General features: G+C 44.9%; 1 protein-coding gene across 1 annotated transcript in view; it reads left to right on the plus strand.

The window, feature by feature from the left end:
- NAT10 (N-acetyltransferase 10) overlaps positions 1-24158 on the plus strand; it is a 1889152-nt gene that overhangs the window by 1382900 nt on the left and 482094 nt on the right. Inside the window, exon 19 of the mRNA XM_044082846.1 lies at positions 5250-5366. Coding sequence (XP_043938781.1) covers positions 5250-5366 — 117 coding nt within the window. The remainder of the gene's footprint in view (positions 1-5249; positions 5367-24158) is intronic.

Here is a 24158-nt window from a genome sequence, read left to right on the forward strand (position 1 = left end):
CAGGAGAAGCCAAAGATGATTCTGATTGCATCAGACTGGCCCCGCCAGCACTGGTACCCAATATTAAGGAGCCTGTCTCAATGCCCAGCTTGGACCTTACCTCAAGTACCGCATCTACTATCCCAGCAAAACAATCAGATCCTGCACAGCCAGCTCAGAACTTTAAACCTGGCAGCATGGCGAATAATGTAGTCATACAAAACACACCTCTCAGCAAAGGTGTGATGGATGTCATTTTGGAAGCCAGAAGGCCTAGTACTAGAAAATCTTATGCTGGAAAATGGGAGAGTTTCTGTGCTTGGAACCAGGCACAAGGAACAGATACAACTGTGCCAAATATTCCTCGGATTTTACAATACTTAACTGAGATGCTGGACAAAGGCCTATCTTTCTCATCTATTAAAATTCATGCCTCTGCCATTTCGGCACATTACAATGCAGAGCCACTAATCTTTTCTCATCCCTTATTAAAACAGTACCTCATAGGAGCCAAAAATTTAAGGCCTCCAAGGATATCACCAATGCCTGCATGGGACCTCAACTACGTCTTGGAAAAACTCACCCTGCCTCCTTTTGAGCCAGTTGCTACTGCGGATATAAAGTTTTTATCTTGGAAAACAGCTCTGCTCCTAGCAATAACTTCTGCTAGACAAGTTTCAGAGCTACAGGCACTCATGGCTGTGGAATCTTTTATCATTTTTTATCCGGACAGGGTCTCCCTGAGGACAAACCCAACATTTATGCCTAAAGTGGTGTCCAGTGTGGCTCTTAATCAAACCATTCATCTGCCAACTTTCTATCCAAATCCACAGAACAAGGGGGAAAGAATTCTGCATTCTTTGGACGTACACAGCTTAGATTCTACTTGGACAGAACCAAAGTTTTCAGAAAGACAGAGCAGTTACTAGTGGCATATGCTGCAAGATCACAAGGAAAGACTATCTCAAAGCAGACTATTTCAAAGTGGATAGGCCACTGCATTCATTTCTGCTACTTATATCATGGCAAGCCAGTGCCTAAGGGCATTAGGCCACATTCCACCAGAGCTGCAGCCACTTCAGCAACCTTTCTCAGGGGAGCACCAACCAAGGACATTTTAGAAGCAGCTACTTGGAGTTCAGTGCACACCTTTACAAAGCACTATCATCTGCCACTCTACTCTAAATCCAGGGCAGGCTTTGCCACTGCAGTTCTGCAAGGTCTCATAGCCGCTCCTACTGCTGTTTAGCTCCAGCCTCCCAACCATAGCTTTGGGAATCTACCCAAATGTAATGACTGCAACAGTGAAACATGAAGAACATAGTACAGTTGTGTACACTTATCATAAATGTAGATGTTCAAGTGTAATCACTGTTGCAGTCCAGGTTACCCACCAGCCAGTCCCCTTTTTCTTCTGATGGAACCTATCTTTCCTTCTCTGATTTATAGTACCTGTGTGGTGTATTTGGTTGTGGATGAAGGTAAAGTTCATTTTGCTGCTTGTAATTTTATATATAGATATAAATTTTGCCTACCCTTTTAGGGGGCACCTGACATCTGGGGCAAGAAAAACTAAAAAAAATGGTGTCGGCTGCTTCTTTTATACCTCTGATGACCTGACGTCAGGGAAGGGGCGACGACAGCCGATGCAGGACCCAGGGCTTTGGAATTCAGGCCGACTAAGGGCAACCTGCCAGCAGGATTACCCAAATATAATGACTGCAACAGTGAATGCACTCAAACATCTACATTTATGGTAAGTGTACACAACTGTACTTTCTCCAGGAATAATTATGGTGGCTGTCTTTTGGCTGAGCCAACAGTGGTTCGCCCTTATGTGGCCAATGGTAATTACCGCAAGCTTCCTCACAGTATGGAGTTAGTCATACAGGGCAGAGGTTGTTTGATAAACCACAACTTTCAATTTCAGGTGACTACCTGGATGATAGAATTTTTATACCTTTTAGACATCTTTATTCTGCGGACATGCAACAGGTATTAAAGGAAGGAAAGAAGCCTGCTACTAGAAGATGATATATGAGTAAATGGAAAATATTTTCTAGCTGGTGCCAAATAAGAATTAGGACCCCTCTGAGGCTCAAACTTTGCTTCTGCAGTGTTTGTGCAATTTTTCTTCCCTCTGGCCTTAATTCCTCTTCTATCAATATACTTTTCTAGGCCACCTGTAATTGTCTACCTTTTGTATCCCACTCTACCTCTAGTGAAATGGTGTATGAAAGGGGTTTTACACATCCAACCCCCTAAAAGTCCGGCAGCTTCTTCTGGAATCTTACTTTTATATTGGGGAAAACTCTGTTTCCTTTTGAACATACTGACGAGGCTGAGTTGAAGATCTTACCTTAGAAAACTGTGAATCTTTGGTATGACTTCTGCAAGAAAGGTATCTGAGTTACTAGTTCTCATTTTGAGTCTATCCCTGTATCTTTTTGTCTGAAAGATGAGGGTAATTTCTGAAAAAAATTTTCTTTTATGCATTGGTTGTCCGAGTTGTTTTGAGCTACTGTATTCATCTCCTGGTTACTTCTAGAACTTAAAAAAATAGAGAATTGTACTTACTCTGGATGCTCATTGTCAACTCAGATAATGCATCCACAGGACAAAAACTTTCACAGTAGCTAATCAGCTGTTTATTTCTTTTGAAGTTAAGATAAAGGGCCAGTCTGTCAAAATCAGTAATTTCTAGTCGCTGCCCCAGTCTATTGATTTTTTTTGTTGTCACAGTAATAAAACGCTTCCGGGAAAAGGCAGAACCCACTGTACAAGGGCTTTGGCTGCTTCAGTGGCTCATTAGAAAAAAGGTTTTCCTGTAGAAATATAGAGGTAGCAACATGGTTATCAGGGTACACATTTTACCAGATTATAGGAATTAGATTCTTAGTTGATCCAGAGCAGGCTTTACAAGGACTGTTGTCCAGGAGTTTCTGGGCATTGACTCTTCTTCTTCAACAGATTCTTTCTAAGCTCTGGTATTCATCCCTTATACCTTAAGCTACTGCAGTAATGATCTAATGAATATAGTGGAGTTGTGTAAGTAAACTTATCAAGGTAATAGATGTTCAAATAGTTCACAGTTGCATAAGCCGCAGTCACTCTCCATTACCCTTCTTTTTGTTTTGCCTGGGTGTGGATTTAATTGCGTTCATTTTTTCTTAGCACATATTTAGCTGTCAGCGCTGTAGCCTCCCTGTTCTGGTGCAAAAAAGCTGGAAAATTTTGGCTCCCCAGCCATTGTACCTGTCCTGCTCTCCTTAAGTGGTCCAGTGACTAGGGCATGTTATAGGTGCTGTAAAGCTTTGGAAGCTCCATGGCAGGTCTGATCTTGGCAGGGGTATAAGTTGTATTGCTTAGACTACTGCAACAGTAGTCTAATTGAAACCCTACTTACTATAGGTTTACTTACGCAATGTACTTTACACTTTTATATGTAGTGTCACTTGCAGCAGTAATGGGTTCATATGTTGTCATACTCTGTGTAAAATGCCACCATTAGTCTATCATGTCCACCATGTCAGAAACAGCTATCCCAATATATCCCCCACCTGTGGATCAAATACCCCAGCGTATTCCACACGTCTGGAACAAATGTCTACTACATGTCAAACAGAGAGCAAACACCCTTGCCATCTTCAAGGTAAACCCAGTTAATTGAAGGAACAGCTTGAAATTCTTCCTGGTTTGATATTGTATTACCCTCCTTGAGGCTGGAGGGAACTTTGCATATGGATTATTGGCCCGGCTTGTAATGGTAATTGCCTAGTACTTCACTGTGACATCTATAAATACATGCATAGATGTGTGTTTGCATTTATATATAAATCTAAGTGTATCAGCAAACTACAAGCATTCATAAGGGCGAACACAAGCAAAGTAATTGTTTTACATCAAACTGTAAAATGATTGAACAAAAAATGAAAACTATTTTTATCTCTTTGCAGGAGGCAATCCACCCACACTCTGATGTGAGCGTTCACTCTTGACAAGTATATCCATAAATGCATGTGTGTAATCTAAACATGTACATATGTGTGTGTGTGTGTGTGTGTATATATATATATATATATATCAGCGATATCTTTACCACTGCATATGTAACACATATATAAGGGAGGTACTTGTAATCAGAAGGTGTTCTGAAAAAGTCCTATGTACTAACATTATTACGGACGAAAGCGCTCAACCTTTTAACCAGGATTAACCCAAGGTCTGAAGAAGTACATTATATTTGATGTAGTGAAAGCGCCAACATTAAATTTTGTGAGTGTGGTTTACCATTTTGCCACAATTTTTGTTTTTAACTAGGATTGTTTTGTGCAACTTGGTTTTAATAAAGATTTGTCTGGTGCAACACAAGTTCCTCTTCTTTTGAGTTTTTAAATTTACATTTATCTCTCTACAGTTTTGGTGTTTATAAGCATTTCCGTACAGGTCATGAAATCTTGCTGTAGTTCTTGTAAAACATACTGTGTTGGTCTTATTTGATTTTGCGTTTGCTGAAGAGTTAGACTGCTAAGTAAGTGTAACACATGATATAAGGGTGTACCTGATGCATATAATTTCAAATCTCTTACAATTTTTATCTGTAAAGTATAGATAAGATGTACATTAATTATTTTACAGTTAGATATGAGAATGTTGATTTAGAGGGTAGGATTAAGTGATTCGGTGCTAGTTACCATTTCTTGGGTGATGGAGGGAATTAGTTTTTCCGCATTTCAGGGATTCTACTGGCTGATTTGATAGGCACATAAGGATGCATCATTTGAATTGCAGTGGTGATGGTTGGGGCATGGTGGTACACATCCTCTTAGTTGATAAAATTTGTGTTCAAATGCATCTTGTACTGTTGGGAAGAGATTTTCTGGGTCCTTGTCCCTTCACACACATAATGGCCGCACATCCATATACATTACCTTGCTGTTATTCTCCCTTCCCTAAGTGACAGAAGTCAGCCTTCCCTGAAAAGGCAAACTCCACATTTCTAGATTACACAAGGAGATTTAGGAGATAAATTAAATGAATAGGTCATGAGGCAGGAAAGGGCATGTATCTTTGGTGTGTGATGAGGTTTGAGGGATGGTGTGTGGGGTGGGAAAGTATGTTAGTAAGTAGATGTATTCCTGAAAGAGGGGAAAACTGGAAGAGTGAGCATACTGAACAGGTGGTGATGGGTATCTTGCTTGAACCATTGTTGTTCTGCTTCATATTATGATTGAAGATATATTTTTGTTGGCTTATTTTTTTTTATACAGATGGGCTATGGTAGCAGAGCTCTGCAGCTCTTACAGATGTACTATGAAGGAAAATGTCCTTGTCTGGAAGAAAAAATTACTCAGAAGTCTAAAGAAATATCCACTGTCAGCAGTGAGGTATAGTACTCTTCTTGAAGTTCACCCTCCCTCATCACACTTTGGACAGGTCATATCAATTACTGTGTGTTTTGTTTGCTTTATTATATTATTTGTATTATTGCTGTTATGATTTATTGTGAATACTAGCGTTATTATGATTGCTGCTGTTATTTTCTTGAAAAATAAATCTATTTGATATTGGTAGTGAAGTTACTTAAGAAAAGTATTGAACTGGTTCAATCTGTTCTGCTTGAAAGCATTTGTATTTCTTGTGGAGAGTCTGTGTATAAACATATCTGATGTTATCCATGTCACAGTTCCTCATTCTTGGGTCTTTTTACAGACAGCTTCTATGCTCGAGCTCCTCCCACTCCATGATCCCTTGCTGCCGTCTAACCCCTCAGATCCCATTTGCCGTGCTCTGCATCAGACGTAGGTTGTCTGGCTTGACTGCTGTAGGGGATAAGTAGCATTATTTTCAAAAAATTATTTTCTGTTGTTGAGTTTCTAGTAGTGTGTTATTGTTAGAGTTTAGTGTTCTGTGCTGTACTGGTAGATGTTATGTTGTCCCATCTCGCCTTCGTTCTTGCAGGTTGGGTTTGGAGCCAGTAGTCTGCTTTGACTCTGCCGATTTACTGTAGCTCAAGAGCTTTTATTGGTTCAAGGCTAACCCCTAGCTCAACATGCCTAGTGGTAGCTACTCAGATCTTGTTTGCCGCTTGCAGTGTCGAGATTGTGACTACGGGCTCAGGCTAAGTACTTAGTGTTATTTCACTTATATTCTTATCCTTTCCAGGATTTTATTGTTGAATTAACCTTGTTATAGCATATATTATCCCCTGTATGTCTAACTTGCCTATATGATGATGTAAATATTCATTCCTTACTGTTAGGACTTAGGTTCCATCCTTAGAACCGACACGTCTATTACCAAACTTGCTCCAGCCAAAAACTTTCAGCTAAGACCTACCCATAATGCCCCTCTCAGTCTCTCCAGATCTCGTTTGCCGCATTCCTCGTCAGACGTGCCAAGCCTTCTCTCTCAAGCTAAGTGTGGCATTTTTTTCTAATTCTATCAGTACCCCTTTTTAGTCAGTGTGGCATTTTTTTGTAATTCTATCAGTACCTCTTTTTAGTCAGTTTACCCTATATATCTTCTTTTCATCTGTAAACTTATATACTTTTTCTGTATCCTACCCTCTACCTTTGGTAGTTTCTTTATACCATCGTTGGTACTGTCCCCCTCTCTTATCTTTGATAGACCCTTTTTCTACCACTTGTGGTATTTCTAAGTACCATTGTTGGTACTCTTCACCTTTTCTATCTGTATTAAAAAAAAAATCCTCTTCTCTCTATTGTTTTAGGTGTTTATCTTGTTGCTAGTGTGCCTTTTTTCATGATGTCTAAAAAAGCTAAGTTAGAATTTAAACAGTGTGATAAGTCCGGACGTAAGATGGCCAACTCAGACGGTCACACTGGGTGCATGTATTGTCTAGACATTGACCACATTAATGGTCCGTGTGATATTTGTTCCAGCTTCAGCAGTCGGACTTTGGCTGAGTATAAGAACAAGTTGATTTTGAAGAGTATGATGAAAACTCCCTTCTCAGTGGCTCTTTCTGGGACAGAGGTCTCATCATCTCCTAAGACTAAAAAACGTAGAGCAATGGAGTCACTCTGTTCCTACATCTCCGTCCTCCTCGGAACTGAGTCGGCACCGAGCTTCTCCTGCGCATACTTTCTCTGCTCTGACTGCGGAGGTTCCCATGTTGGCATCGATTACTGTTGATGCAATGACTCTGTTGGAACTGGCGCACCCTCGGAGCAGTGATTGAGCTGTCGGCACTGTGGTTCCTCGTTCGGCACCTATTTTTTTGCTGGGGCTGTCTATGGCCACAGCTTCACTGGCAGCTACCAGTCCTCTTGGAGCTCTTCACCTGGAGGCAAGCTCCTCAGTGTGGGATGTGACCCCAGTTCTGAGGTTGTCTTTCTCAGTTCCAGGCTCCCATCCCTCCTCAAGCCGGCCTGCTTTTCGGGTGATGAAGAAGGTCCTTGCCTCAACAGGCTCGCAGTTAGCACCACTGGCATCGACACCAGAACCCCCCCTCTAGCATGCAGCTGTCCCAACCCTGTATTCTGGGATCCCGAGCATGGGAGCTACAAGGCCTTCCCTTGAAGGGAACCCTTTCTCTGTAGTCCTCCTCAGAAAATCCCACTGTGGAGCCACCCCAGAAGAAACGGTGCAAGAGGAAGCACCTCTATTCCCCTGAGGAATCCATCACTGAGGACACCGATTATGATGAGAGAGAAGGGTCTCCATGGTCTCCCCCAGAAGATGTCTTATTTGGAGACCTTCTCAAGACCCTTAGACAGAAGGGAGACTGGAAGTCCTCTAACCCTTCGGGGGAATCTGTGTTCTTGCAAGCATTCCGTGCTCATCCGTCTACTTCCTGGGTGACCCCACCTGTGGATGAGCTTGTTACACTGATTGTGCAGCGTGCCTGGAAGGCCCCGGACAACATAGAACTTGTCTCCCTGAGGCAGGACAAAATTTTATCCCCCCCTGAAGACCAGCCCAATTGGTCCAAGCAGCTAGTAGTTGATTCCATGGTTGTGGCGGCGGTCACCAAGCGGGAACTGGCAGAGGGTAGTTCCACTGTCCATCCCCCAAACAGGGAGTCTCGAGCCATGAACAGACTGGGAAGTGGGCCTACGCTTCAGTGACCTTTGCCATTCGATCGCTGAACTATCTGGCACATTTTACTCGCCTCCAAAGAGACCTATTATTGGAAATGTTTGCCTCTTTGGCGGGGGTACTGCCTGACGAGGTGCGTGACACTGTTGCCTCTCAGCTGGCTACCCTGGAATCCATCTCAAACTTCTTGATGCGCTTGATATCTCACAGCACCAAGGGGGCAGCTCGAGCAACCGCATCAAGCATCATCATGAGATGGCATGCTTGGATGCATTTGTGTGATTTTGCGGACCCCTTTAAATCTTCCTTTGTCAACATGCCTGTTGACGACTCTTCCCTTTTTGGTCCCAAAGTACGAGACACACTATCACGTAGTGAGAAGGATGGGAAGACCTTGTCTGCTGTGGGCATATGTTTTTCCACTCCCCAGAGATCCTATTCCAGGAGCCAGAGGGGAGGAAAAATGTGGTTCAAGAAGTCCCAAGGATCTTTTTGTGACACTTGTGGTGAGCAATCCTCCCGGGGCAGAGGGGGAAGCTCATCTGGAAGACGCCCCTTTTGGGGCAGAAGAGTCAGTGCAACCACAGCACTAGAGATTCCTTCTCCGGCTGACCCTACCAGCGCTCCTGAAAAGCAGCCAGATTGCTTTCCTCTGGAAGCAGTTGGGGGGCTATTTTCTCTGCACCTACAGGCCTGGCAACTCATAACAGATGCATGGGTGCAGAGAATAATATCCAGAGGCTACCATATATATCCCATTTGATCTTACTCTCAGACCCATCAAACAAATCCCTGATGTTCCACCCAGTCAAGAGGGAGGCAGCAGCCTTAGAAATCAAAAAGCTGCTAAGAAAGAGTCAATCCAGCCAGTCCCTCCAGACCAGAGAGTATCCGGGTTTTACTTGAGCTTCTTTTTAGTGCCAAAAAAGACAGGGGACTGGAGACCATTCCTGGATTTCAGCTTACTAACCAAATTCATAAAACTTCAAAAATTCCGGATGGTCACAGTACAGTCCATCCTTCCTTTTCTAGGGAAGGACAACTGGATGTACTCTATAGACCTCCAGGATGCATATTGCCACATAAAGCTGGACAAATGCTCCCGGAGGTTTCTCTGCTTTTGACTGGGAGACAGTCACTATATCAGTTCAGGGTACTGCCATTCGGTCTCTCAACAGCCCCCAGAGTGTTTGCCAAATGTATGGCAGTCATAGTAGCTCATCTCCAACTACAAGGATTCCAGGTATTTCCATACTTAAAACGATTGGCTCCTTACCGCCATGACCAGGAATCTTCTCATTCACAGCCTGTCTTACACTCAAGGCCTTGGTCTTTGCTTAGGTATCATGATCAACATGAACAAATCTCAGATGTCCTCAACAAGAGTACTGGAATTCATTGGAGCGGTCTTCGACATAACATCCTGTTAAGCTTCCCTTCCTCCTCATAGGCTCTCAAAAATAAGAAGCCGGATTAAAGTCCTCCTCCCACAGGCATTTGTACCAGCACGCCTTGTACTACAGCTATTGGGATTTATGGCAGCAACCATTAGCTTAGTTCCACTAGCGAGGTTGCACATGAGACTAGTACAGTGGCTCCTTTTGTCACAATGGTCATTCTTAACACACCCACTTGACCACCTGCTGCACCTTACAAACCTTTGCAAGAAAGAAGTGATTTAGTGGATGAAGCCAGATTCAAATCATTGGTGTCGACCATTTTGTCTTCCCCAGCCCAGGCCCACAGTGACCATGGACGCTTCCCTGCTGGGGGGGGGCATTTCCAGGAAAAGACAGTCCAAGGCACCTGGTCCCCCATGGAGGCCAGTTTGCACATAAATGTCCTGGAATTGAGGGCAGTTATCTTAGCGTTGCAAGCATTCCACACATCCCTTCCTTCCAGGATTATTGCAATTCATTCAGACAACATGTCAGTCGTCTGGTACATCAACAAACAAGGTGAACCAGGTCTTACCCCCTGTGTCGGGAAGCCATGAGAATTTGGCACTGGACGATAGCTTCCATCTGCTTTCTTATAGCAACGCACATTCCCGGGAGTTCCAACCTTATTACGGACAATCTGAGCAGAAACATTCTCATGCCTCAAGAGAAGTCTCTCAGTCCTATAATAGCGGATCAGATCTTCCGCTGTTGGGGCAGGCCTTGCTGCGACCTGTTTGCTTTCCCCTAAACAACAAATGCATAAGCTACTTTGCCCTGATCCTCCCTCAGGGTGAGTCACCAAGGGATGCTCTGATGCACGATTGGCCCTCGGGTCTGCTGTATGCCTTTCCTGTTTCCCCTCATCTCGAAATTCCTCCAGAAAGCTTGAAGGTTGAGAAGCAAAGTCAAGTCTGGTTCCCTTTCCTATGGCCCCATCTGATTTCACAGCCCGTGGATCCTAGATCAATCCCAAGGTCTGCTATCTCACCCTCGGGGACTGGTTCACCCCAACCTCCACAGTCTCAAGCTCACAGCTTGGTTTCTCCACTTCCGATGATTGCCAGGCTACCTGATATTTCATCTCCTGTTCATGAGATTCTAATAGCTCCACACAAACCTTCGACCAGGAAAATTTATTCTAGTAAGTAGGCTAGGTTCTCTACATGGGCTAAAGATAATAACGTAGAACTCCTACTCCATGCCTATTCAGAAGATTCTGCAATACCTGACTACCCTGTTACATGCAGGAGCCTCAGCATTAACAATCACTGTGCATTTAGCATCTATCGCAAACTTTCACAATGGATTTGATGATGTTTCTGTTATGTCAAACCTTCTTGAAAGGGGTACTGCATATTAAAACCTCCTGTCAAGCCCCCTATATAACCTTGGGTCTTGACTTTGGTGCTTCAGCCGTTAACAAGCCCTTCTTTTGAACCTTCTAGTTCATGTGATATGAAATTTCTGTCTTGGAATACTCTACTTCTAGTAGCCCTTACCTCAGCAAGAAGAGTATGAGTTGCAGGCCTTGAGTGTCAAGAGACCTTGCTTGATTTTTCATAGGGAAAGTGTCCCTATGTACTGACCCATCCTTTTTTCCCAAGGTTATTTATGTTTTTTCAATTAACCAATCTATTGATCTGCCGTTTTTCTTCCTTCAGCATTCAAATAGAGGGGAATATCTTTTGCATATCATTGATGTTCATAGGCAACTTTGTTTTTACTTGGACAGAACTAAATCTTTCAGAAAAAACGATCAATTGTTTGTGGCCTTTGCAGGACCCAGACTGGGTAGGCCTGTCTCTAAAATGACTCATCTTCTTGGCTTAGAAACACCATTACATTTACCTATCATCAGAATAGTGTCTTTACCTTCCAGGAATATAGGCTAATTCAACTAGATCGATGGCTGATATCTGCACAGCAGCCACTTGAGCAAGACCTCATACCTTTATTACTCATTACAAATTGGATTTAGCCTCCAGGGGGATGAGCATCTTTTGGTTCTGTGGTGCTCAGGAATATCCTTCCTTAGAGCCACCCAGGACTCAAGTAGCTCGGGACTCTGTCCTAACAGTAAGGAATGAATAAAGATTTACAACATCAGATAAAGAAGTTATGTCTTACCATAACGTTCCATCTGTGTTGTAGATCTTTATTCATTCATTACTTCCCACCCTCCTTCCCCCTGCCTGAACTCCTGGTGGACTTAAGGGATTTCCTTAGTTAAGGTATTGGCTCAGACAGAGCCTCCTACTGTCTCTTTTACTATTTCTATACTATAGGGGCGGGCAAACTCGATCTGAAGAGACTGTGAGAGGGGCATTATGGGTAGGTCTTAGCTGAGAGTTTTTGGCTGGCGCAAGCTTGATAATGGCCGTGTCAGTTCTGAGGACAGAACCAAAGTCCTAACAGTAATGAATGAATAAAGATCTACAACACAGATGGAATGTTATGGTCAGATGCAACTTTTTTATTTTTTCTACTGGTTGTTCAGTGTTTTTTGGCCGTGGTTTCTTCCTTAGGCCTTGCCTTCCCCTTTGAGCCCGTTTAAATTAGAGGGTTCTTCTTTTCCCCCACCCTTTCTGGGATAGCCATTTAAGTTAGAGGCTCTCCTATTGGGGGATTCACCATTTAAATTAGAGGCTCTCCCCTTTTTCTTCTTTCCTTAAAAAAAAAAAAAAAAAAAGATTTCCTTTCCTCTTGTTTGGGCTAGCCGTTACAGCCTAGTTTTTAGTTGTTGTGTGCTGTTAGCGGTTACAGCCTTGTTTTCTCGGTGTGGTAATTTTTTCTGCCAAATTATCCACTATGTATAAAGAGTCAAAACCCTCTGTGTTCAAAAAATGCAACTCGTGTTGCCAAAAAGTGTCCCTTACAGATGGGCACTCGAGTTGTGTATACTGTTTAGGGGCTGTTCACCTGCAGGACTCATGCTCTGTCTAACATGCTTTTAGTTCGACTCCTGCAGGAGAGAAAGATTAAGTTAATTTTGCATGGCCTTCTGAAGAACCCGCAAGATTCTTCGTCTCAGGGTCCTCAGCCAGCTAAAGTGTCCAAAAAATCTACTAAGCCATCGGTTCTGAGCTTGGAACAGACAAAATCCACTGTGAAGCCTTCAGCTCTGTCGGTTCCTAGTGTTGGCTTCGACAAAGCTAAGCCTCCGGTGGCTCCATCAGTATTCTCGGAGCCAGTCCAGACCCATAAAAGAACAAGCTCTCCTTCTCTGGAGCCGGTATGCTCTGCTCCACAATCTCCTTTGCTACAATCTGAAGCGAGCAGTCACCGGTCCTCTTAGCACTCCTCTTGGTCCTCCAGGCTTTCGGATTATGACATGGAGAGAGCGGTCAACAGGCTTCTCAAGTCACAGGCATTTCATAAATTACTATCGAGCCCAGCCCATAAGGAATTGACTCCCTGAAGATCCTTTTCCCAGTTACTCCCCCTCAAAAGAAAAACTATCCCAGATATTCCACCCAGTCTTTGGGATCAAGCAATCCTAGAGGTACAAAGATTACTACAAAAAAAAGCCATCCAAGAAGTCCCCGCAGATCAAATTGAATCTGGAACTTACTCAAGGTTCTTTTTAGTTCCAAAAAAGACAAGGGACTGGAGACCCATTTTGGATCTCAGAAAGTTAAACAAATCGGTAAAACAGACGAAGTTCCAGATGGTAACACTGCAGTCCTTTCTTCCCTTCTTGGGTCAGGATTATTGGATGTGCTCCATAGATCTCCAGGATGCGTACTACCACATAAAAATGGACAGGCAATCCAGGAGATTTCTACGCTTCTGGCTGGTAGCCAGTTATTATCATTTCAGAGCCCTGCCCTTTGGTCTCACCACAACCCCTAGGGTGCTCACCAAGTGTATGGCAGTGGTAACGGATCACCTGAGGCATCTAGGATTCCAGGTGTTTCCATATCTAGACGACTGGCTCCTCACTGCTACCACCAAGCATCAACTAATCAAAGCATGGGACTACACAATCCAAACTGGTTTCCAGCTAGGCATCAGCATAAGCTACGAAAAGTCTATCTTGTTGCCTTGTCAGTCTATTACCTTCATAGGGGCAGACTTAGATACATGATGCTTGATAGCAAAGCTGCATCAAGACAGGGCATCAACCATTCATCAGCAAGTTTCATTTCTCATAAAGAAGACGAGAATTCAGACGAGAAGTATTACAAGTCTTAGACTCAATGGCTGCAGCAATTACACTAGTCCCTTGGGCATGCTTTCACATGAGGATTCTGCAGTGGCTTCTTTTTGCTCAGTGGTCTTTCCAGGCTTCACCAATGTCACACATGATCTTGATCACAGAAACCTGCAAAAAGGACTTAATATGGTGGCTTGTCTCCCCCCAGGTTACTCTGGGCAGACCCTTTCTAGACCCATATCCACAGTGACCACAGACACCTCCCAGATAGGGTGGGGGGGGGCATTATCTGGGACAGACTGTTCAAGGAATGTGGCAACCTCACAAGTACCATTTGCACATAAATGTTCTAGAGATGAGAGCGTTGCTTCTGGCGTTGCAAGCACTTGAAGAGACTCTGCCTACCGGGACCATTGCAATTCAGACCGACAATATGTCAATGGTATAGTACATAAACAAGCAGGGTGAGACCAGATCTTACCCCTTGTGTTGGGAGGCGCTCTGAGTATGGCAATGGGTGATGCACATTCCCGGGACAACGTGATAGCGGACAGGCTCAGCAGGGCTATCCTCATGCCTCACGAGTGGTCCTGAAGCAAGAAGTTGCGGACTTGATTTTTCGCAAATGGGGCCAGCCATGCTGCGATCTTTTTGCCACTCCCCTTAACAACAAACACTGCAGCTACTTCGCCCTAGTCCCCCCTCTGGGACAGTCACCTAGGGATGCACTTGTTCACGATTGGCCTCCGAGACTACTTTATGCCTTTCCACCTTTCTCGCTTATTCCAAAGGTACTTCAGAAAGCAAAGTCGCTGGGTTGCAAACTCATCCTCATTGCTCCTTACTGGCCTCATCAGATATTGTTTCCGTTTCTTCGCCATCATTTTCATATGGAGCCTTGGATACTGGACCCAGTTCCGGACCTCCTGATGCATCAGTCGGGCGGGCTCCATCCTTCCCTCCAAACTCTCAAGCTGACTGCTTGGTGTCTCCACTTCCAGTCTTAACCAGGCTCCCAAACATTTCCCCTGCTGTACAACACATCCTAGTGTCCTCTCACAAGCCCACTACCAGGAAGATTTACACTAGCAAATGTAGGAGGTTCTGTTATTGGCAAAGAGTAATGACATTTATCCCTTCACTGCTCCTGTTCACAAGATTCTTGATTTTCTGGCCGAAACCTTCGAAAGAGGGGGAGCTGCAGCTACTGTTAGGGTCCTACTAGAACCCCCCCCCCCCCCCCCGTGACCTAAACTTGGTTTTAGCTTCTCTGGTTCTTCCACCTTTTGAACCAACAGCATCTTGTCCCCTGAAATTTCTATCTTGGAAAACCCTTTTCCTGGTTGCTATCACCTCAGCTAAATGGTTTCTGAATTGTATGCTTTATCTATTCGCCCGACATATCTCATTTTTCACAAAGATATAGTCTCTCTGAGAACCAGTCCTTTTTTCTTGCCAAAAGAATGCCGAGGGTATAATTTAAATCAGTACATTGAGCTTCTTGTATTCTTCCCCAGTTACAGCAACAAGGCAGAGTATAAACTCCACCAATTGGATGTTCATAGACAATTACGTTTGCATTTACACAGGACCAAAGACCTTAGAAAATCAGACCAATTGTTTGTATCCTTTGCTGACCATAAACAAGGTTCTCTAGTTTTGAAAGTGACCTTATCAAAATGGCTGTCAGATACAATCAGTTATTCTTATGATTTGCATAAAAAGATGCTACCAGGGAGGGCCAGAGGACACTCAACCAGGGCCTTAGCCATCTCTGTTGCCTTCCAAGCCAAATTGCCTTTTGATTCAATCTGTGCAGCAGCAACATGGGCAAATCCTTGTACATTTATCACTCATTACAAAGTGGATGTGGTCTCCCGGAATAGGGCATGTTTTGGTTCCACAGTCCTGAAGAGTTTGTTCCAGTGAGCCATCCAAGAACCAGGTGCTGGGCATGCGGTCCCAACCAGCAAGAACGAAGGCGAGATGGGACAACATAACATAAATAGGTTCTGTACCTACCATCACATTCCATATTTGTTGTCCTTCATCTCACCTTCCTTCTTGTGTCACCTCCTCCTTCCCCCTTACTGGAGGATCAAGAGGAGTTCCTTTATTGGTTACACTGGCTGAGTTTCCTGCTGACATACCAGGTTAGTTAACCATGCATTGTTTTTCCTCTTTCCCTCCTAACCTTAAATGTATAAGAGCTTAGTAAAATTTGTTTTTTAGTATGTCTGTCTAGTGTGGGCTATTACAAACGAGATCTGGGTAGCTACCGCTAGGCATGTTGGGATAGGGGTTAGCCTCGAGCCAGTAAAAGTTCTCGAGCTATAGTAAATAAACCGAGTTGGAGCCGAGGATCAGCTCCGAACCCAACAAGCAAGAAGGAAGGCAAGATTAAGGACAATATCATGGAACGTTATGGTAGGTACATAACTTATTTTTTTAGTCCCTCCCTTCCCGTTTTATCCTCTTTGTTTAGCTCTGTTTTGGTGCCCTTTTTCTAGAGGCTGTTACTTATTGTTACTAGCATAGTTTTTGTATAGTTTAATAGTTTGTGCTTGGTGTAGTTTTATTGCCCGTGATGGTGTTTTCAGCTGTGTGTTTCTGATTCTAACTTCAGCTTGGTTTTCCGGTCTCGAGTTAGTATGTCCCTTTGCCTTAGATTCTGTCAATTATGTCTGATAAGCCTGTTGGGTTTTAAAAAGTGTTCTTCTTGCAGTCAGAAAATGCTTGTCCAATTCGCATGATGAGTGCCTTTATTGTTTGGGTGCCAACCACCTGGAGGTTGAATGCGACATTTGCACCGTGTTCAACCCCAGGGCTTTGGTTGAGCACCGAAACAAACTCCTGTTGAAAGGATTGGCTCAATGAGGTCCCTTGGCTCAGCCCCCTGCCAAGTGTTGACCCTCAGAGCACAAAAGGAAGGCCCCCTTGCCTTCGGGCTCCTACTCGAAAAAGGTGAGGTTGTCAGATCCCTAGTGCCTCTGTTCCAACTGCAGCCTCAACCCAGTCGGATCCAGTGCTCTCTGGTCCGAAGGTCCACGACTCCCATGGATACAGGGCTTCTGCTCTGAGGCCCTCTAATCTGAGGTCATGGGATCCACTCCAAAATCCAAGGTCTGTGATTCGAAGCCTTCTGATCCGGTTGGATCTGGACCAACCATGGATCCAAATTCCTCAGATTGGAGTCATGTGGGATCCAAGCGTTCAGGGCCTGGTTTGCCATCTGGTCTGAGTGGGTCAGATCTGGGATCATTGTCAGATCCCACTATTGTCATTAAGAATTCCCTCTTGGATTCTGGCTTGGGGGCAGTCCCCTTCCACCTCCAAGCACAGAAGTCGTTATTTAGAGGGGAAGTCCTTGGCATCTAGATATCCATCCCTGGCTAGGTCCTCCGCCTCCTGTAGGTCTTCTAGGAGTTTACTCCCGTCTGATGTGGACAGGATTATGAGGTCCTTTCTCAAGGCTAAGATTGAGTTGGAGCTTCTTGTGTACCTTGCCCATCTGGTCAGGGGGCCATCTTCTACCCCCTCGTTGACTTCTCGTATGACCAGGTAGGTTTTGGACTTTCAGGCCCTGTATCTCTCTCTGGGGGAGAGATGAGGGTCCCAGGAGACCTATCTGTCTCTACTCCATTTGAGTCCCTGACTACTGCTGCTCGGCCTCCCCATGAGCAGGTGGAGTCTTGGGCCTAAGCAGTTACCCTGGAGTGTTTGGGTGGTGACTCCGGACCTGTTTTCTTGGACCAATCCATTCCCCTTGGTGCTTCCACCCTTGACAGCTAGGGGCCAGTACTATCCGAAGGCCCAGAGTTTCTGGCCTGCTCTGGTCCTTCTCCCCAGGCGGGCTTTCCTGCCGGGAGTGCAGACAAGGCATTGTCCAGTCCTTCAGCTTTTCAGGTCATAGAGAGGACCTTTTCCTCCCAGAGTGTTTCTTCCCTGGCCTTCCAGGGACCATCCTAGCCCCTCCAAGTGGACCCCTCTCATTCTGTCCCCAGGTCTGCCCTCTCAAACTAGCCTTCAGGTGGGAGCTACCCCACTTGAGGTCCCTCTCTCTTAGGAATACTCCCACGAGACACCACAGGAGGAGGTTTCTCTGAAGAGATCATGTAAGAGGAGACACTTGGACTCCCCTGCTGAGTCGCTGACCGAGGATATGGACCTTGATGAAGGGGACAGATCCCCCCAGATCTCTCCAGCTAAGGATGTCTCCTTTGGGGACATCTTGGAAATCCTTAAACTTTAAGGGTGGTTGGTCTTCCCTTACCCCGTCCTCCGAGGAGACCCTGTTTCTGAAGGCTTTAGGGGCAGGACCATCTACCTCTTTGGTTCCCACCTTACTGATGAACTTGTAGATCTTATCCACCAGCAGGGCGTGGAAGCAGCCAGATACTGTGGAGCCTGTTCCTAAATGTGCAGACAAATTCCTCAGTCCCCCTTCTGACAAGCAATTCTGGCCCAAAGGTCTGCCAGTCAATGCAGTCATGGTAGCTGCCGACACCAAGAAAGAGCTGGCAGAACAGAGCACATCTGTTCACCCACCTAACAATGAGTCCCGGGCAATTGACAGACACGGGTTTTCGCCTCAGCTACTTTTGTTCTGCGGGAGCTTAATTATCTGGCACATTTCACCCGGCTTCAAAAGGACTTGGTCAAGGAGCCTACCACGTCCCTTTCTGAGGTACTGCCTGCCGGGGAACAAAGCAAGGTCTCCACCAAACTATCCATGCCTTGTTCCATGGCTGATACATTGATGAGGCTGATTGTGTCAAGTACACATTTCATAGTGTTGGCACAGTCACTGCCATTTGGCTTCACTCTTGGCTGCGCCTTTGCAGAGTCCTTTAAGGCATCTTTCACCAATGACTCCTTTGATAGTTCTACGCTATTTGGCCCTTCAGTCAATTAGACACCAGCAGTGAGCAGGAGGGCAAGACCTTGTCGGCTGTGGGGAATCAGATTTTCCAACCCTCAGCACTCTATTTCCAAGACTCAGCAAGTCGCATTTTCCACCCCCTCAAAGCTCTATTTCCAAGACTCAGCAAGTGGCCAAGCAAATGTGGTTTCACAAGTCACAGTATGCCTTTCCAGACGCTCAAGTTGAGCTCTCTAGAGGTCGGTGAAGAGGGTTCAATGGCAGGCACCGCCCCATGGGCAGAGAGGGGGGGGGTCAGCAAAATCAGGGCTCCAGGGAATCTTTCTCTGAGAAGCCCCAGCAAAGCTCTTTAAGTGCTGCCCGACTGTCCTGCCATGGAGGCAGTCAGGGGTAATTTGTCTCTGCAACCTTTGACCTGGGCAAGTATTACAAAAAAAAATCATTGGATGCTAAGCATCATTTCCAGGGGTTATTCTGTTCCCTTTTGCAGTCAGCTCCTCTGGTCAGGAGGTACCTCCCTGATGCACCACTCCATCAACGTAAGCTTGCTCAGGACAAAGTGCTCAAGCTACTTAAAAAGTGAGTCATCCAAGAGTTCCCCCCAGGACAATGAGAATCTGGAACTTAATCTTGCTTCTTTTTGGTGCCAAAAAAAAACAGGGGGCCTACATTCAATCCTGGACCTCTCCAAGCTCAGTCTCTCTGTCAAGAGGTCCGAGTTACAGATGTTCACTGTCATCATGCTTCTGTTGCACAAGGATGTTTCGATGTGCTCCATGGATCTCCAGGATGCATAGTGTCATCAAAAAATACAGATGCTGAAAGAGACATCTCCGCTTTCGAGTAGGGGCTAATCACTTTCATTTCAGGACTCTGCCTTTTGGTCTCCCCACAACCCCCGGGTGTTGACCCAAGTGCATGGCAGTGGTCGCAGCTCACCTGAGATTGCAGGGTTTCCATACCTCAACAATTGACTCAAAACGGCTCCCAGAAAGCATCAGCTGGCCACTGGCTCTCAGCACCTACTTTATCTTTTCGACCAGTTAGGCATTACAGTGAACCTTTCCAAATCCAACCTCAATCCTTCCCAAAATCTGGAGTTCATCAGGATCCAAATTGGATACTGTGTCTGAGATTGCAGCGCTCCTGCTTTGCCGGGTGCATCTCATCAAATCTCATGTTCAATGTCTTCTCGATCTGTCTCTTCCCCAGGCCTACCTTGTCCTCGGGGCCTTTAGGGTCCATGGTGGTGTCGATCTATCTAGTGCCATTAACCAGGTTCTACATGAGGGTTCTGCAGTGGACTCCTAGCGGTTCAGTGGTCTTCCCTGTATGATCCCATGACAACTCCAGTCTACCTCACCCCAGTATGTAGGCATCATCTCCTTTGGTGGATCCAGTCTCCCAACCTCCTAGCAGGCAGATCATTCTCTTCCTCCATCCAGCGCCACAGTGAACATGGGTGATTCCTTATTGGGGGGAGAGAAGCATTTTCAGGGAAAGACAGTCCAAGGCATGTGGGCCAAGCAGAGACCAAACTGCATGTCAGTGTCCTGGAGATGAGGGCAGTCCTCCTTACGTTGCAAGCTTTTCAAGACTGCTTCTGTCTGGGTGCCATTGCAGTTCACATGGACAACATAGCTGTTGTGTGGTATATCAGCTAGCAAGGGGAGACGCACTCATATCTGCTTTGTTGTGAGGCCATGAGAGTGTGGGAATGGGCGATGTCCTCTGAGTGCTTACTCGGTTTACTATTGAAACTGCGAATGGCACTTGGGCGACAGTCGGATAGTCGAACGTATAAGGTCATAAACACGGATGTCGAAGACATAATAATCAGTCTAGGAATGGTTTTAACATGGGTCGAGGTAGGGAAGATGTTTGTAGTAGGGAATAATACTGAACACCTACCTCGACCCATGTTAAAACCGTTCCTAGATTGATTATTTTGTCTTTGACATCCTTGTTTACGACCATATACGTTCGACTATCTGACTGTCGCCCAAGTGCCGTTCGCATTTTCAATAGTAAACCGCTTACTCTTTGCAATACATATTACCGGAGAGTCCAAGTTAGTAGTGGACAGACTCAGCAGGGCAATCCTGAGTCCTCATGAGTGGTTTTTGAATCCTTCAGTGGCAGAAGAGATCTTCCTTCACTGGAGTCTACCAAGCTGCGATCTGTTTGCTTCTCCTCTCAACCACAATTACAGCAGTTAACTCGCCCTGATTCCCCCAAACAGGAGATTCCCCCAGGGATGCTCTGGTTCATGATTGGCCTCCGGGTCTCCTCTATGCCCATTTTCCCTTCTCTCTCATTCCCAGAGTACTTCAGAAAGCTCAATGCCTCAAGGCCACCTTGATCCTCATTGCCCCCTTCTGGCCTCTGCAGGTGTGGTTTCCCCTTCTGTGGTCTCATTTGAAGTACCTGCCTTGGGTACTAGATCCCATTCCGGATCTGATTTCCATCCCTCTCAGCTTCCAATTCCCAACCGCCAGACACTTTGACAGCATGGTTTGTCCACTTCCAGTAATTTTAAATCGGCTTAGGCTGCCTTCTTCCATGATTAACATTATCCTGGCCTCTCAGAAGGCTTCCACTGGCAAGATTTACACCAGTAAGTGGAAAAGGTTCTCAATGTGGTCCAAGCAGTGCAATCTGGATCCAGCTTTGGCTTCCATTTCAGATATCTTGCTCTTGTCTTGGCTATTACAGTATGGGGCTAGCTTTTGTACTATCACAGTGCAGTTGGCAGCTATTTCCAACTTTCATGTTAGCGAGTAGCCTTCTCTTTCCTCTGTCTTATGTAAGGTGTTTTTGAAGGGGGGGGTTCTGCTCCGACCTCCTATCAAGGATCCTTCCCTCCATGGGACCTTTCCTTTCTGCTCCAGTCTCTTACACAGAGTCCATTTGATCCTGCTGCCATGTGTGATATAAAATTCTTGTCATGGAAGATGGCTTTTCTAGTAGCCATAACTTCAGATAAAAGAGTTATGGAATTGCAGGTTCTATCAAACCGCCTTTCATGATTTTTCATGAAGACAGAGTGGCACTTCAAACTATAACCCTTCATTCATGCCTAAGGTTGCCACAGAAGCAAATCTGAATCAGTCAGTTGAATTGCTAGTTTTCTTCCCGAATTTTGCTAATAAAGGGGAATATCTTTTGCATGTGCCAGAAGTGCATAGGCAGTTAAGTTTCTACTTAGGATAAAGAGCTTCCACAAGTCTGATCAGCTGTTTGTGGCATTCTCCTTAACAGGAAGGGTCAGGCAGTGTCCAAAATAACTATCCCCTGTTGGATTTCAATGTGCCTTTCCTGCACCTATTCATCCAAAGGTTTATCCTTGCCAGGTCCAATTAGAGCTCACTCCACTAGTCAGTGGCTATGTCAGCTGCATATCTTGCCCATCATTCCGTAGATGACATTTGTGCGGCAGTCACCTGGTCTTCTCCTCACACTTCACTTAATCACTACAAGCTTGACATTGTGCCCATCACCAGGGCTTCCTTCGGCTCCACAGTTCTTCGGCATGTCCTTCCATGAGGCCGCCTAGGATTCTGGGTAGCTGAGGTCTTTGACCCAAGAGTGAGGACTAGTGACATGGATAACATCAGATAGAGTTATGTACTTATCATAGCTTGGCATCTGTGTTATCCTGTATCACTAGTCATCACTCTCTCCTTCCTCCATGCTTGAGGTTCTAGAGGAGGTGGAGATGTCCTATTTGGTGGTCAAGGTCTTCCTTAGCTGCTTTTCTAGCTTAGGGCAAACTCGATCTGAGGGATCATGGGAGTAGGATGAGCTGGAGCCGAGAAGTTGTCTGTAAAGTTGCCAGCTTGGATCTGATGTCGGATCCAAGACCCAAGAGTGATGAATAGTGACATATGACAACACAGATGCCAAGTTATGGTAAGTACATAACTCTTTTTTTATGCCATTCCATTGCCACATTTTGTTATGTAGCTTAGCCAGCACTAGAAAGAGCTCACATACAGCTGCCTGAGGACAAAAAGATTCACTCCATAAAAGTGCCAAACACTGATAATAGGTGTCTGCAAATGGCTGAGTATGACATAAAATATAGTTTAGCGGTATAAATAGCATTGTGTATGTAATAATTCTGTTGCATAACATAAAATGTCAACTCTTATACATTTGAAACAGCTGTGCACACGTAGCTAAGGTTGAGACATTATACTCACTTTAGTGAATGTATAGTCAAAAGCTTGAGGCAGTGTACTCTGGTTTCTTAATGTGTATTCAAAAGCAGAAGCTAGTCATTTGACATTAGTATATCAAGTATAACCATGAGCTTGAAGTGGGTTCAAACAGAGCAAATATCGGCAGAGAGGTATGAAGAGAATCTGGTGTCCAAGCTTACCTATGTTTGGTTTGTTGCTTGGTTGCTTAAATATTACCAGGAGGAGAGGGTTTTAAAATGTTGGTGGAACAGCCTTTTGCCTGTTTCTTTCTTTTAGGTGGTGGTGATGGTTGTTTGAGGCTTCCCTTGTTGCATCTATGATGATGGCTGAAGAAAAAGCACTTCAGTCTGCACTAAGAACCACTGGAAGTAAGGGTTGGAAATGTGTTACACTGTATAAGTGAACTGGTGCAAAGATCCTTTTTTAGCCATGGCCTTCATCAAAGGCAGACATGCAGTTTATTACAGTTACATTTGTTGAAGTGGCTTGAAGCTGGATGCAATGATTATGCACATCAGATGTGAAACTGAATAGTGGTTAATCATTTTTATACAGCAGTTTTGAGAAATTAATTCTTGTTTGCAGTTATGCTGCATTAACCTCTATACAGGTGATTCTGTAAGTTATTGATTTGTTCCTCACTCGGTCTGCCCAGTGGCTGAACTGCCTTTGCCTGATTGGCCCTTTCATCCAGTCACAGAGAGGACAAGAGCTAGGCATCTCCAGGCTGGGCAAGTATAATACGAATCACTCGTTTTGATGCTGGGGTGTTGTCTTGGCCCATTCATCTCCCCCATGGTGAGATTCTGGTAGTAGGGAACTGTCCAGCTTACTTGGTGAGGGGGGCTACCTTCCCTCTTTAAAGCATCCAACTCCTTTGCAATGGCTAAGCTTCAATACATAAGGAGTGTCTCTCTTCACCCTTTCTCAGCTTAGGTGTATACATGCAGGCAAATGCTTGCAGCCTCATTCTCCAAGAGTGGAACACCTGTTCACTTCTAGGTGCTAACAAATACGTGAACCAGTGCTACCTGCCTCTTCCGGAGGATGGGCAGGCCAGTAGTAGCCGCTCACTCCTATCCTCTCCTGACGGCCCCTACAGATACCTCACCTTGCATTATAGTCAGGATTTTATCCCTGTATGCCACATGTCTGGTATGACTTGCGTAAACTTATTGTATACAGTGTGTTTTGCTTTAAATTCATGTCCATGTTACAAATATCTGTAGAAGGCTAGATGGGCTGCATTTATTTACTTTGATTTTTTTGTGGCTTCTTTCAGCCAACCGTCAAATGCCTGTTGTAACTGTGTCTGTTCTTTCACTTTAATCTGGGCAGATTTGGATGCAAAGTGATTTTCATCCAAGCTACTGTGAAAGATTTTCTGTGCACAGGTCCCAACCCCTTTCTGGTAACTGGTAGACATGCAT

Source organism: Protopterus annectens, chromosome 9.part0 (assembly GCF_019279795.1).
Source record: "Protopterus annectens isolate FY-2018-M chromosome 9.part0, PAN1.0, whole genome shotgun sequence".
NCBI lineage: Eukaryota > Metazoa > Chordata > Ceratodontiformes > Protopteridae > Protopterus > Protopterus annectens.